This window comes from Nothoprocta perdicaria, unplaced genomic scaffold (assembly GCF_003342845.1).
Source record: "Nothoprocta perdicaria isolate Ctin4 unplaced genomic scaffold, notPer1 scaffold_575, whole genome shotgun sequence".
NCBI classification, from domain to species: domain Eukaryota; kingdom Metazoa; phylum Chordata; class Aves; order Tinamiformes; family Tinamidae; genus Nothoprocta; species Nothoprocta perdicaria.
In genome coordinates this window covers 2,439-17,519 of record NW_020455838.1, presented here as the reverse complement: position 1 = coordinate 17,519, position 15,081 = coordinate 2,439, and the positions used below count along the sequence as shown (strand labels likewise).

At 57.4% G+C, this 15,081-nt stretch overlaps 1 protein-coding gene across 1 annotated transcript in view; it reads right to left on the bottom strand.

The window, feature by feature from the left end:
- The window catches only part of AIP (aryl hydrocarbon receptor interacting protein), a 2,581-nt gene extending 2,330 nt beyond the window's left edge, over positions 1 to 251 (bottom strand). The window contains exon 1 of the mRNA XM_026048819.1: positions 149 to 251. Coding sequence (XP_025904604.1) covers positions 149 to 251 — 103 coding nt within the window. The remainder of the gene's footprint in view (positions 1 to 148) is intronic.
- Between the last annotated feature and the right edge of the window lie 14,830 nt (positions 252 to 15,081).

Below are 15,081 nucleotides of genomic sequence, written 5' to 3'. Positions count from 1 at the left end.
CCTCTGCCCCGCAGCGCAGCGTGCGGTAGTGGAAGGTGAACTGCGGGCGGGGGAAGCGGGGATGGAGCGGAGACGCGGCGGGGGGAAGGCTTCAACAAAGCGCCGCGGCGCCCCCGTCGCCGCCAGCAGCCGCCCCCGCCGCCGGTGCCCACCTTGGTGCCGTCGCGGGGCTCAGGCGGCGCGCCGCTGCCCTCGCGGATCACCTCCTTGTGCACGCCGTCGGCGCGCAGCGCCTCGACCTGCTGCGCCATGATCCGCCGCCGCTGCCGCCGCTTCGGGCGGCGCCGCCGACGCTCGGCTCTTTCCGGAGCGCCGCGCCCGGCTCCGCGGCGGCCCCTGGCGGCCGAGAGCGCTCCGCGCCCGCTCGAGACACCCGCCCGGGGCGGAGCCCGAGGGGGCGGCCCGCAGCTCGCGAGCCCCGGGCAGGGGAGCTGCGGCGGGCAGGACGCGATCCCCGCCTGCCCCGGGTACCCCCGGGGGATGGCGACGTGCCCCGAGACCTCGCACTGGTGCCCAGGGCTCCCAGTGCTTTTGGTTTTTATTGGCAAAGAGGGAAATGCGCAGTGGAAACGCAGCACAAGCTTGGGCAGCAGCCCGAGGGCTCCAGGGGACGCACCATGGAAGCTCTTCCCCCTGGGCCCGTATCAAACCCCCCATACCCCCAATCAAACCCGAGCAGGTGGTCACACAGATGGACTGTACCCTGCATGGGCACCCGTGTCCTCAGGGATTCGTGTGGCACATTCCTGCTCTGCTCATAGTGAATTCCCAACAACACCCAACTTGACACTGTAGTCCACAGCCCTGTGTGTTGAGACCGTGGTGTCTGTCATGGCTCCCAACAGCTCCAGGTGGCTCAGTGAAGGTCTGGTCTCCCCTGAGAAAAGGACATTTCCCAGGACACAGGGGTCATTCCCACACCTGGACGAGGGTCCCCCGTGCCCAAGCGCTGCCCACCATGATGCCGTGTCGGAGTGCGGGCAGCTGCATCTCCTGGCAGGACGTCACAGCACTCAGATTGGCTGCTGCGCAGGCTGTGCTGCCTCTTACCTCCCAGCACCACAGTCTTGGAGATGCCTAGGGACGCTTGGTCCCAGAGCAAAAGCCTTTAACAGTTCAATGTGGCTTTGGCATTGTGCCCATCCGAGAGGGCATTCCTGGACCTAGTGGGAGTGTCTGCAACAGATTGGGGAGTGAAACAATAGTTAGAGCAGGGGCTGTGTTGTGGCCGCCTTCACGGGCTGCAGAGCTGCAGGGGCTGATGGTGGGGCCCACTGCATGGGGCTGCCAGGGCTCAGGCCATGCCGAGAAGGGCTGTTGGGGGCCATGGCCTCCCAGGCCTCTTGCACACACACCTGCGCCACTCGCCATCTCCTGGTACTCAGGTGTCAGGGTGTAGTTGACCTCCTCATAGATGGCCTCATAGTTTGCATCCACATCTGGGCCAGAGCCTGGAAAGGAAGACAGCCATAAGCCAAGGTCCAGGGTACAGCATGGTGGATATTAAGGGTAATGTGAAAACCCCTCGATGTCTCTGCCCACAGCTGTGCCTCATCCTCAGAGTGGCTGTGGTAGCCCTGCCTGGCCTTTTCTGCACTGGSTCCTGGCCTCACTTGGTCATGCCTTCTGTGCTTGACCATCTCACCTCCCACTCTTGGCATGAGGGCAGGMAGCTCCATCCACAGGGAGCACACAGGCACTCACTGCAGCAGAGCCGCATGCACAGCAGCAGGCCCAGCACCCTGGCAAGGAGCTGGCTGACAGTGGCCATCCCACTGGCCTCCTGCCCCATGGTGCAGTCCTCAGCTCCTCACCTCCTGGGCCATTACAGGTCTTGTGCTGCTGAGGGCAATATATAGACAGAGACGTAGGYGCCACTGCCAGGGAAGATGGTTGACGTGAAGACACTTTTTGAGATGTTACCAGGAGGGTTATCTCCCATCTGACAGAACCACAACCTCCAATAAACTTATATATCCACACTCATGCCTATATATGCAGCTCACCTCTGCTTCTCGCATTTTGTGTGCCACACCATTGGCACCTGCCCAGCTGTCATTGTGGGGAGCTTGATGAGCTGACCATGGCTCCTCACCTGGGTGCTTGCAGCGGGTGCYGGGGATGTGGGGCCCTTCCTGTGCCTGAATCTTCATAGGACTGGATCTGGCACCCTGTGCCAGGGACCCCAGCAAGAGTCCTGTGCCCCATTCAGGACAGCATCTGCTGCAGTCTCCCACATGTTGTGGGACTGACCCTGGCACCAGGTCCCTTGGCAGTGCTGCACAGGAAGCAGGCAGTGGGGCTGCCTCTTGAGACAGAAACCGCTAGAGTGGCACCAAGTCAGACCTGGTTCCAGGCTCCATGGCACATTTTCAGGGAGGCCTTGGCCCCTTGTGGAGGCATCTGTTCATCCAGCTGTATTTCACACTATGGTAATGCGAGGTTATTGTAAGAGATTGTGAGAGAGTGTCTCTTTGCAGTGGCACTCCCACAGAGACCTGAAGCAAATCCAGAGCCACCCAGGAGCTCTGGGGATGAAGGTGAGGGGCACAAGAGACTGGTGGTGCTGCTCTGGACCCTGCCACTCTTGGGACAAGTAGGGGCATGCCACAGGTTCACTCCACTCCGTGTGGGTGTTCTGACAGGCTGAGTTTCGCCTTTGTGATCACATTTAACCTGCCCAGCATCTGCCTGAGTGCAGAGCAAGTGTGAGGACACGAGGGACAGCTCCACAGAGCACAATAAAGTTTTATGCAGATGCTCAGGAGGTGAATTTACACCTCAGAAGGGCAAGGGCAACTGGCATCTGACATGGCCACTKATCACAAGAAAGGTCTGTGCTGCGACTCAGGAGATGAGCTCCTGAGTCCTTCAGGAGGGCTGCTTGGTTAAGCTGGCTGAGCTCCAGTGCAAAAGGGTATGTCCAGGAGGAGGAAATGAGGCTGAGCTTTACCAGCAAGGTCTCTAATGCAGCTGTGCTTAGGGAAAGTGCTTAGGTGACAGAGGAGCATCCGGTAGTGAGTGCATAAGGATCAAGAAAGGGCTGAGCTGAGAAATCTCCGTGCTCCCCACACTCCCTTGGTCCCAGTGAACTGCATCCCGGATGCCAAGGGAGCTGGCAGCTGTCCCTGCAGTGCTACCCTGCCTCATGTCTGAGTGGTCATGGAGATGGAACCAATTACTWGATGCAATGGTAAACTACATTGTAATATCTGAATATTCTAAGGACTTTGGAAAGATATGGTCCTGTGCAGATTTTAACATTCTCATGGTCTGAAATGCAGCTGGCTGAGCAGAAGCAGGAGCAGGTGGTGAGAGGTGGGCTATTTGGTGGTATCACAGATGTGTGCTGGGGCAGGAGTGCAGTGATTGTGCCTCATACTGTCCCACACCAGCACCTACACTGCCGTGGCAGCTTCCCATAGGGGCTGGCACTCCAGGGAAAAAACACCTGCTTCCTTCCTCAGTGCTGTCTGGCGTGAGGACAGACGCCGCGGAAGTGGGGTCGACTGTGGAGCACCCAGGTGTGGGCAGGATAAGAAGCTGCTCCTGTTGCCAGTGGGCCTCTGCAGGGGGCCAGAGCTGTCCTGCAAATGCCCTGTGGAGACCTGGACCAGGCTTGCATTGGTGCTTCTCTGAGGAGTTGCCATGCACAAACAGCGCTTCTGCACCAAGGCTACATCTCTGGCTATGGAGGGCATTTCCTGGGAAATTTATGGTCCATGGTAGAGCCAGGCTCTCCCAGGGTGCTGCAGTGCATACAGCCTTCCAGGTGAACATGGACCTAAATTGCCAAGAAAAGAAGAACTGGTAAAACTACTTTAGATTCTGACTACCACCTGAGACCACAGGGCAGAGCAGACATAGATGAGGATACACTGTCCCTGCCCCACAGCATCTGGCCCCAGGGTGCCTGTACAGCCACAGCCCTGCTGCCATCCTCCCTGCCCATGGATTTCAGTGCCCTGCGGCTGCTGGGCCAAGGGTGACAGGCAGCAGAAGGGGCTCAGAGCCCAACAGCTCATGGGGTTTGCTGCACTGGCCTGAAACCAGCCCTGGTGCACTCAGGTGAGAGAGGGCACTTTGGCCATTCTGTCTCAGTGTCTGTCCAGGTGATTGATATCTGTGTTTCAGTCCTTTCAAGCTCCTAGTTGGAGATGGTGAGTCAGGATTACCACATGGAAGGAGTCCCACCAGCCTACCCAAACCACTGTGTCCCAAGCCTGGCTGTGTCTTGTCTCTTGTTGGGACATGAGGACCTTGAGCTCTTATTTAGATTTCTCTTATCTCTGGGGTACACATGTCTTGTTCTTGAATTTCACCTCAGGGCCTCCTTGCTGCTAGTGTGAGGAACATAGGCCATGCAGGACCCAGGTGGTTCTGGATCCATGTGGCCTGTGCTTGGCAGAAATCATCAAGACCATTGTGGCTAGGGAAGCAAATGCAAGCATCTGTTTCACCCTGTTGGCAAGGAGAACTTTGTAAGGGGACAGAGTGTACCAGCAGCAAGTCTATTCCTGATGAAAAAGCAGGAGGAGTAGCTGATACTGCAGAGGACTGTGCTGCCATTCTGAAGGAGCTCAACAGGCTGGAGACGTGGGCAGAGGGTAACATCATGAAATTGAATGGAGAGAAGGGCAGGGTCTTGGACCTTTGGCAGAATAACCCTCTGCCCCGATCGGGGCTGTGGTCTGACATGCCAGAAAGCAACCTTCAGACCTCAACCAGCAGAGCAACACCTCGGAGGCATGGTGGATGATGAAAAGATGGTGAGCAATGTGTCCTTGTGGCCAAGGTGGCCAATGGTATCCCGAGCTGTATTGGGCAGAGCACTGACAGCAGGCTGAGGGAGGGAATCCTCCCTCCTTTCTTTACTCAGCCCTCAGAGACCACATGTACAGAGCTGTGCACAGTTCTGGGCTCCACTGCACAAGAGGGACCTGGAGCTATTGGAGTGAGTCCAGCACAGGGCTCCTAAGATGCTGAAGCGATCGGATCATGTGTTGTACAAGGGATGGTGGAGAGAGCTGGGTCTGTTCAGGGTGGAGAAGAAAAGCCTGAAGGGTAATTTTTATCAATGGGTATAAATATCTTAAGGGAGGGTGTAAAGAGAATGGGTCAGGCTGTTTTCAGTGATGTCCAGCAGTGTCCATGATGCCTCCCATGCTGGACACAATGGGTGTTTCTGGCTCTCATGGATAGGGCTGTTGTGTTGTGGCAGGAAGGCAGGCCAAAGTCTCCCTTTGAGAGGTCAAAGGGAGGCTCATACCTCCACCCATAACACTACAGTTGTCTCTTGCAGTTGGCCTGCAGGCCTTCCGTGCAGCAAGCCTTGCTGGTGAGGAGAAGAAACCTGGCAGCTGCTCCCTCACCACTTCACGTATTGCCAGTGACTCATCTCTTTCTGCCTGTGCTCTGTGCCCCCCCTGATGTGGGCAGTGTTTAGTGCCAGTTATGGTGGGCTGGGTAGCACTGTGGGATGTAGCTGCAGGGTGCAGTAGCTGGGGCACCATGAGGGGAGGCTTCCTGGCTTGGGACGGTGCAGGTGAAATGCCCACAGTAGCAACCTCAGTAAACTGGTACCATGCCAGGGCGGCTGGAGAGTGACAGGTTCCATRTTAGAGGGTGCATGTTGAGCAGGACATGCACCATGTCTTACCCATCTGCCCCCGGGAGGTGGCGACATGCCCAAAGTGCTCACTCTGGTGCTGAGGCTCAAACATATATATTTTTTGTTAGTAAATAAAAAAATACAAAGTGGAAGCATGCACAAACTCAGGCACACGTGCGTGGTGCCTAGAGGGCTGCATGGGAGGGACAATGGAGGCAGTGCTCCATGGTGCCTGTAGTCTCTAGCAGGCCTGAGTGGGCGGTCACTCAAATGATGCCCTCCCTTGCCAGGTCACGGCTCCATGGAGGCAGAGCCCCATCGTATTGTGCTTACATGTACTCATACACCCATGGCGAGGCCCTGCTGTGCTCACAGTGATGTCTCAGAGCTAGTGATGCCAATGCCGCTGTAGCTGGTGCCTCAGAGCACTGAGGCTGACATGTCTGACGTTTCCTTGTGGCTCTAGAGGGCTCGCTGAAGGTTGCCTTCCTGCTTGGAAAAGCAAAGCCAGTGGCTGATAGGGGGCATTTCATTCCCCAGCTGCCAGCCTCGAATCAGGGTTCTTCAACTTGCTCAAGTGCTGCCCACCACGATGGCATGTAGGCTACCACGCAGCCTGTGGTGCCTCTTACCTCCCAGTGCTCGTGCCTTGGGGACAATTTTGTCACTCTGCACCAGAGTAGCAGCCTCTTTTGGTTCCAGCATGACTGAGGCATCGCCGTACTCATCTAGGTTATCATGCCAGGGGAGGGCAGGCRTGTCTGCAACATGAAATGATGTTGGCTTTATGCAAACCCCTGCAGACCTCAGAGCTGGTGGTGCTGACATTAGAACCCATTGTATGGAGTTGCTAGATCTAGGATGAAACCACAAGTGCCAGTCCAGGAAATAACTGAAGGCCACGTGGCTGCACTGCCTGAGGCACCTCATGAGGCCATGCTGGAAGTGGCTGCAATGTGAGGACTGCACCTGTGGTGTGGGAAAAAAAGGCTCTGTACCCCAGCCCGGCACCTGGTCCTCTTCCAGAGCTGCTGGTCTCCACGGTGTTGTTGGTGTAATAAGGCAGCTTCATGTCTGATACCTCTAATGGGTAGCCTGGACGATGGAGTGTGAAGGAAGGCTGTCAGTCCCCATGGTCAACATCCTGGGCAAGATAGCCTTGCTGAMGAACAAGGACCATGAAGGGCAAGGAGACAACCCCAGGCTGCAGCTCCTTGTGGCCAGGCTGCAGTGAGGGTATGGGGGCCTTGGCACAGAGACCTTGCTAAGTTGGGAAAGATGCTTGGGCCAGGAAAGGCAGAGTAGGACTGTTGGGAGTCATGACCTTCCAGGCCGATGGTGCACACACCTGAGACACTTGGCATCTCCTGGTACTCTGGTGTCAGAGTGTAGTCAAGCTCCTCATAGACTGCTTCAGAGATTGTGTCTGTAGCTCTGCCAGGATCTTGAAAGAAAGGGCAGCCATAATCCTGATTGCCCCCAATTGCTGCCCGAGATTCTGTCCTCACTCTGCTCTGATGTCCTGCCCCTACCCCCAACCTCTGCAACAGGTCAAGCCTGACAGCATAAGCAACCTCGAGCCCTGACTGGATCAGGGCTGAGAGAGCTCCCCAGGCTGAGGAAGCTGGGCCTGTTCAGCCTGGAGAAGAGAAGGCTGAGGGGGTACCTGATCAGTGTCTATAAATACCTCAAGGGAGGGAGTGAGGAGGAGGGGGCTGGCCTCTTTTCATTGGTGGCCAGCAATAGGACTAGAGGCMACGGCCACAAGCTGAGGGACCAAAAGTTCCACAGGAACTTGAGAAAACACTTCTTGACAGTGAGGGTGACAGAGCCCTGGAACAGGCTGCCCAGAGAGGTTGTGGAGTCTCCTTCTTTGGAGATCTTTAAAACCCGCTTGRWCACAGCCCTGTGCCACGTGCTCTGGGTGACCCTGTGTGTGCAGGGGGGTTGGACTAGATGACCTCTGAGGTCCCTTCCAACCTTAAGCATTCTATGATTCTATGATCTGCCTTGACATCATGTTCTGGTAGCTCTAGACATGGATACACCAAACGCAACCCACCTCGGCGCCCAGCTATGGTGTACCATGTCTGCACAGCGAGACCACCCACAGCAAGGCACAGAAGTGTCCCCAGGACAATGCAGAGCATGGTGGGCAGTGGCATAGTCCCAGCACCTGCCGGAAGGATGCTGGGCACACCTGTAAGGATAATAACATCCGGCAGATCTGGATTAAGGGCAGGGAACCTGTCCCATCCTGCATCATCAGGAACAGTGAACACACTGAGGAGTAGGGCAGCTTCTGTAAGGACAGAAAGGCCGAGGAGGACAAGCCTCGGCCTGGAGCCCAACTTCTGCATGGCCACGAGGAGGGGCAGTCCCCGAGCAGCTGGGTTCTTGGCAGAGTTGCCCTGCCTCCAGTGGGCTGGAAATGAGGTGCCCCTGGGGCCACCGTGCTGCCCTGTGTGGGCAGAGCTACCTGTGCAGGCTGTGCCGTCTAGACAAATGGTTGCCGTGGCTGGCGTGGGAGGCCCTGTGTTGCCTCCAGCCTCCCAGTTGCAGGTGACATGGGTGTCCCAGACGGAGTCACAGGTCTGCAGGTGCCAGGGTGCCGAGGGGCAGTGCCACAAGGAGTTGGTTCCAGGCTCACACTTCAGCCAGGAGAGCCATGCGGGGCCTGAGCCCCATGCCTCTTCCAGGGCAGATGCCAGCTGGCCTCCAGCCCCACAACCCAGTTGCCGACACACCACAGCTGCTGTGTGGGCACTGGTGCCGTTGGCGCACACGCTGCCCCACGTGCCATTGTAGAAGACCTCCAGGCGACCGGTACAGCTGCTCTCACTTACGAGTCGCACGTCTGTGAGCTCTGCAAGGGTCAACACAGGGGAGCCCAGCTCAGCTGAGGTGGGGCAGACACCAACAGCACCCCAGGCACCATGCACACCTCGTGGGGCAGCAAGAGCAGCACCCCTCAGAGCAGACCCCTGTGGTCTGTGGAGAGAAGGTGCTGTCTAGGATGTAGAGGTTGGCCCATGGAATAGGGATGTGGGAGGGAAGACATTGGGAAGGGAGGGCTGACACCAAGGCCACTGCCAGGGCAGCACAGTGGCCAGGCTTGGCGGGAGCAGAGCTGACCTGAGCAGATGACTGCTGCACCGGTGGCTTGTCTGCAGCTGCCCGCAGCTGGGGCCGGCACCGGGCAGTCCCAGAGTGTTGGTTCGGTGCCCAGGCAGCCSCCAGCACCCAGCCACACAGGTCCCAAGCCCTGGCTGTAGTGGGCTGAGAGGGGGGCTGCCAGGGCCCTGCCACAGCCCAGCTGGCGACAGACAACAGCGGTGTCCGTGAGGTCCCAGCTGTCGTCACAGACTCGGTTCCAGGCGCCCTGCACATAGAGCTCCACTCTGCCCGCACAGCGCGTGGGGCCACTTGCCAGCCGCACCCGCCGGCTCTCTGCAGTGAGCGACAGCCTGCACAGAGGTGGCTTCTTGTGCCACGCAGGGCCCTGCGGCCCTTGCCGGCACACTCACCTGAGCACACAAGCGCCACATCGTGAGGGTGGCTGGCCAGGGTGGCACTGGGCAGCGCGCTGTTGCACTGGGACAGGCGAGTCTCTGTGCCTGTGCACTGCAGCTCGGTCAGCTGCACAGGGCTGGACACTTGCCCCGCCACTGGGGCCGTATAGGCCTTTTGCAATTCGCCACAGCAGAGCTGCCATCACACCACACTGGCACTGCTGGTGTCCCAGTGCTCCGCTAGGACTTGGGCCCAGGCTCCATTCAGGGAAACCTCCAGGTGCCCATCGCAATGACTCTCACCGCCCACCAGACGCAGAGGTACAGCACTGCCTGTTGATTCCAAACAGTTTCGAGATGTCTATAGGCACAGTAGAGAGGGGATATGAGCCTTCTTGCAGGTCCCGGGCAGCCATGGTCCCACCAACCGACAGTTTGCACTTCTAGCCAGGAAACTGTGTGAGTGCTGCTGACAGGGTTGGGCTGTCGTCAAAGAGTAAAGACTCCCTGCTGTGTCTCTTTCTGAGGTGTCTCTGGTAGCAACAAGGCAGAGAACAGCACAAAAGGTGTGAGGAAGTCCCATAGGAGAGATGGGGGCAGCATGGCCCCACTGTCGTCCCCCTGCCTCTGTCCCTGCTGCGCTCTTCTTTGGCTCAGCCCTCCTGCCCTGCCATGGCCATGCTTCTCCAGATGGTCCCTGTGCCCCATAGCTCCTGGTGAAACTGGGGGGGGAGAGAAGAACCCCTCCTTTTTTCGGTGAAAGTCCACTGCACACACCTGAGCAATTGATTGCAGCAGCGTGGCCTGAAGAGCAGGTGGGGTTCCCCAGCGCTGAGGCAGGGCAGGCTCCCGAGTGGGACTCCATCCCGCTGCAGTGAAACGTCCTGCCACAGTGGGCTGCTTCCTGCCCCGTAATGCCCGCCACGGGGTACAGAGGCAACAAACCCGCAACCCAGGTGGTTCAGAGCACCTGGGCATCGGGCTCATCCCAGCCAGTGTCACAGAGAGAGTGCCAGGTGCCCCGCACCTCCATCTCAACCCACCCAGTGCAGGCCGTGCTGCCGTTTACCAGCCTGAAGCCTGTATAGGCTGGGAGAGAGAAAGGGAATTGGAGATGATGGCCCCATGCCCTCCCTCCGATTGATGGTGGGAGATGGCAGCCCACTGCTTCCCCACACCCATCTGTCTCATAACAGCCAAGGAGTCTGCCAGCTTGCAGAGTCTTTTGCCTCCTCCTGTCCTAGCGCAACACTGACCTTGCTGCCCATCTCCCTGCTGGCCACCTCCCTGCCCTCCCCTTAGAGCAATAAGGGGAGTAGATTTAAGTAAGTACCTCATGTTCTTATGGGAGCAGATGACACCAGTGTCATTGGCRTGGGTGCATCCCTGGCCATGGGTAGCCTGCGGGCACAGGCCAACAGGAGGGATTCGTTGCCTGCACACTCAAAGTCCCCGTCCCAGATGGGCCCAGCTCCAGACCCAAAATGTGCCGCACTGGTGACTGCCAGTGCTGCACCACACCCCAGCTCCTTGCAGATGACGTGAGCAGTGTTGAGGTCCATGTGTGTCTCACAGAGGGAGGCCCATTGTCGGCCCCGCCTGACCTCCACACGACCTGAGCAGGTGCCGTCCACACCGACCAGGCRCACAAATCCTGTCAGGAGAGAATGGAGTCTCTTGAGGGTGCCTGTGAAATACTGGGGATATGAGGAGAGGACGCTCACAAACCTTCCAGCACAAACCTTGGTGCTGGAAAAGCCGATCTGGGAGTGAGATAAGTTGGGGTGATTCTATAGCTCTTACCTTGGCAGATCACGCCAACATCCCAGTCATGGCGGCCGCTATATGGTCCCCATCCCATGATAGTGCATTCCCATAGGGCCAATTCATTCCCATGACAGTCAACCAGAGCTAGATGCATTTGTCCAGATCCTTTCCCAAAGTGGGCTGATCCATGGGCGCCTTTGGCTGAACCACAGCCCGGTTGTTGACACACCACCTCGGCATCCTCCATGTCCCATTCGCTGTCTGCTACTGTCCCCCACTGGCCTTGCAGCTTCACTTCCACTCTGCCATCACAGGGACTGCTTCCATTCACCAGCCTTATCTGCACAGCGTCTGCATCAGAAGAGTCCACAAGGCATGAGGATGTTATGCGTCAACCCTGCTCCTGCATCCCAACTGTGCCCAGGAAAGCCCTCCTGGGGAGACCCTGGGGCTGGCCATGATGGCTCTGAACCCCATGTAGTCAAGAGGATGTATCCCAGCTGGGTCAAGCAATCCCTCACCTGAGCATGTCACCCCAACATCGGTTTTGTGAGCACAGAAGTGCTGACCCCAGCCAAAGTGTGGGTAGCTGTGCAATGCTGTCTTGGTGCCACGGCAGAAGATGGGATGCAGCCAAACCTGAGCGGCCCCAGCCCTGAGAGGGGTGTATGGGGAGGTCCTGGCCACAGTGCCACATCCCAATTGTCTGCAGACCATGGAGGCTGCACGGACATCCCAGCTGAAGTCATAGCTGCACACGGTGCCCCACTGGCCCTTGTGCTTCACCTCAACCTGTCCTGCACAGTGGCTGCTTCCGTCAACCAGCCACCGCTCCCCAGTGCCTGTGGATGCCCGCACAGGAGTATAAAGATGCTCTAGCAGAGCACTGCAGGAATTATGTAAAAATAAAGCTGAGCTTTATTTAGTCCCTGAAAGCTCATAAACAATTGTGTGGAGGATAGCATCCAGGAGGTTTCATGCCGCATGTGCTAAGCATTTCACACTATGAGCAAAAGCACAATCCCCAGGGCAGCCCTGAAATTATGATCCCACTCCCCACCTCCTGCACTGCCTTTTACTGTCAGCATAAGGACAATCAGCTCCAGCCCCAAGGAGCCCACAGGCACTCACCATGGCAGAGCTGCATGCAGAGCAGCAGTCCGAGTGCCCTGTTAAAAGAATAAGTTGCCAGTGGCCATGCTACCTCCTCCTGCCCCACGGTACAATCCCGAGCACCCCCTTGCTTCTTGGACCCCCACAGGCTCCTGCACTGAGGAAGGCAATATATAGGCAGAGACACAGGCCCCACTGTCAGGGGAGCCAATCAATGCAACAAGCACCTTTTGAGACCTTATCAGGAGGGTTATCTCCCATCTGACAGAGCCCCAACCTCCAATAAATTTATCCATCCATGTACATATCCATATATGCATCTCAGTTTGGCATCTCGCATGATATCCGGCCCAGCAATGTATGGGCATTTGTATGGCTGTACCATGAGGAGTATGCTGAGCAGAACATGGCTCCCCACTGTGGAGCAGGTACCAGGCGTGGGGGAATGAGAGGTCCTTCCTATGCCTGCAGCTGCGTGGGACGGGATGGGCCCTTGGTGACAGGGAGTCCGGGAGAGGTGTGTGAGATATGGACCATCCCCCGCTCAGGGCAGCATCTGCTGCAGTCTCCTGCATGTTCTGGGCCAGACGTGGGCCCCATTGTCCTCCACAGCCCTCCACATGACAACGGGAGGACAGGGGCTGCCAGTGGGATAGAAATCTCCAGGGTGGTACCAATTCAGGCCCATTCCAGGGCTACATGGGACATTTTAAGGAAGGGCTTGGCTTGTGGCAGTGGTCTTCAGTTGGATGGAGGTGTTGCCCGGCTGCCTGCAAGTGTGACACCCGCAGCCCAGAAGCCCCCATGGAGATCGAAGTTGCCCCACGCAGCTCCAAGATAGGAAGGAGGGAGCTGCTCTGCTGCACACGTGACCCTACACGCAAGCAGCCGCAGCACGCTGAGTGCCACTGTTTGTCGGAGCACATGCATCTGCTGGGCCRCTGAACAGTCTATATCTCACCTCCTGCTTCTCTATCTGCTCATCCAGCTGCATTTAGCACTTATGATAATGCGAGTCTTTGATGTAGTGGTACCTCTTTGCAGTGACACTGCCACAAAGAGCTGGAGCAAATCCAGAGCTACCTAACAGCACTGGGGCCAAAGCTGAGGAGCACAGGAGCCTGGTGGTTCTGCCCTGGACCCTGCCACTCTTGGGAGGACTGTGGGCATGCCACAGGTTCACTCCACTCCATGTGCAGAGCTGTGCACAGTTCTAGGCTCCCCTGCACAAAGAGACATGGAGCTATTGGAGGGAGTCCAGCACAGGGCTCCGAAGATGCTAAAGGGATGGGGTCATGTGTTGTACGAGGGCAGGTGGAGAGAGCTAGACCTGTTCAGCGTGGAGAAGGGCATCCTGAGGTAGTCCTTTCCAGTAGTGGCTATAAATGTCAGAAGGGAGGACATGAAGAGGATCGGTACAGAAGTGGTGCTCAGTAATGCCACCCCTGCGATACAGCACAGAGAATCAAGCCTTCAGCTAGGTGCAAAGACTCCACAGACACTTTGTTTATTTTTTTATTTTAATTTAATTTTTATTTCTTAACAAGAAAGGGAGAAATGCACAGTGGAAGGACATWAAAGCTCAGGTAGCAACCAGAGGGTTGTGTGGGAGTTACAAAGGACACAGCTCCCCTCCACGGTCCAGAGGCCCCAGCAGGCCCCAGTGGCTGCTCATTCAGGGGAACTATGTCCTGCGTGACTGGGCCATGACATCAAGGAGGCAGCGTCCCTTGACACCATGCTCAYGTGTCCTCAGAGACTCCCATGCTACAGCCCCACAGCACTCACAGAGACGTGCTGGGACTGCTGACACCAACATCATCGTAGCCTGCGTCCCTCGGTGTTGAGGACAGGGCATCTGTTGCTTCCCCTGGTGGCTCTGTGGGGCTCAGCAGGGGTTGTCTCCCTTCTGGAAAGAGCAAACCCGGTGACAGACAGAGGCCATTTCATGCCCTGGCTGTCAGGCCTGCACCAGGCTGCCACTGTGCCCAGCTGCTGCGCACGGCCATGGCTGTGTCWGGAGGASACTCCTCTCCYRACAGCCYGGCAAGACSCTCGGATGGCCTGCTGTGCACGTTGTGTTCCCTCTTACCTCCCAGCGCTGCTCTCTCACACACAACTCTGTCACTCTGCCCTGCTTCAGCAGCCTCTCCTGCATCCAGCGTGGCTTCAGCATCGTCATAACCGTCCAGGGGGTCGCTCCTGATCACGGCAGGGGTGTCTGTGACAGACAGGAGAGTGAATGCAGGGCCAGGGCAGGGTTGCCTTCTTCCCACCCACAGGCTGCAGAGCTGGCATTCCCACATATTGCCACATACCTGGCGCTGTTCTGGTGCTGCTGACTTCGACACTGTTGCTGGTGTAATAAGGTAGCTTTGTGGCTGAGCCTTCTGATGGGGAGCCTGGAGCAAGGGAGGTTAATGGACGCTGCCTGGCTGCACGGCCTGTCCAGCACCCTGGGCACAAGGGCCTCATGGCAGAGCAGAGACTGTGGAGAAGCTGGAGACACCCCCACATGGCTGCTCCTCATGGCCAGGATGTGGTCACCCTCTCCTGTTGGGTGCTGCACTGGGGACTTGGCCCAGAGACCTCCCTGAGCACGTGAAGTTGACATGGATGGGCTGGGGGAGATAGGGAAGGGCTGCTGGGGGCCATGGCCTCCAAGGCCCATGGCACACACACCTGAGCCACTCTCCATCTCCTGGTACTCTGGTGTCAGGGTGTAGTCAACCTCCTCATAGACGGCCTCATAGGTGGCATCCACACTTGTGTCATGGTCTGGAAAGGAAGGCAGCCATAAGCCAAGTTCACAGATAGAGYATSGTGGATGTTAGGGGTATTCCACAACTCTCCTGGTACCTCTGTGTCCCAGTCCTACAGCTTTGTCCCATCCTCCGAGGAATCTGATACCTTTATCTACCCGCTGTGCTGTTCCAGTTGCTGCCTTCATTCTCACCTGCCCTCCTAACCTACACCATCCCACTGGTTCTCAGKCWGRACAGAAGGGCTACCCAATGGGTGGGCACTCTGGGGACCCTCAGGAGTCCACAGCCCTCATTTGATCTGCCATGGCCCCTT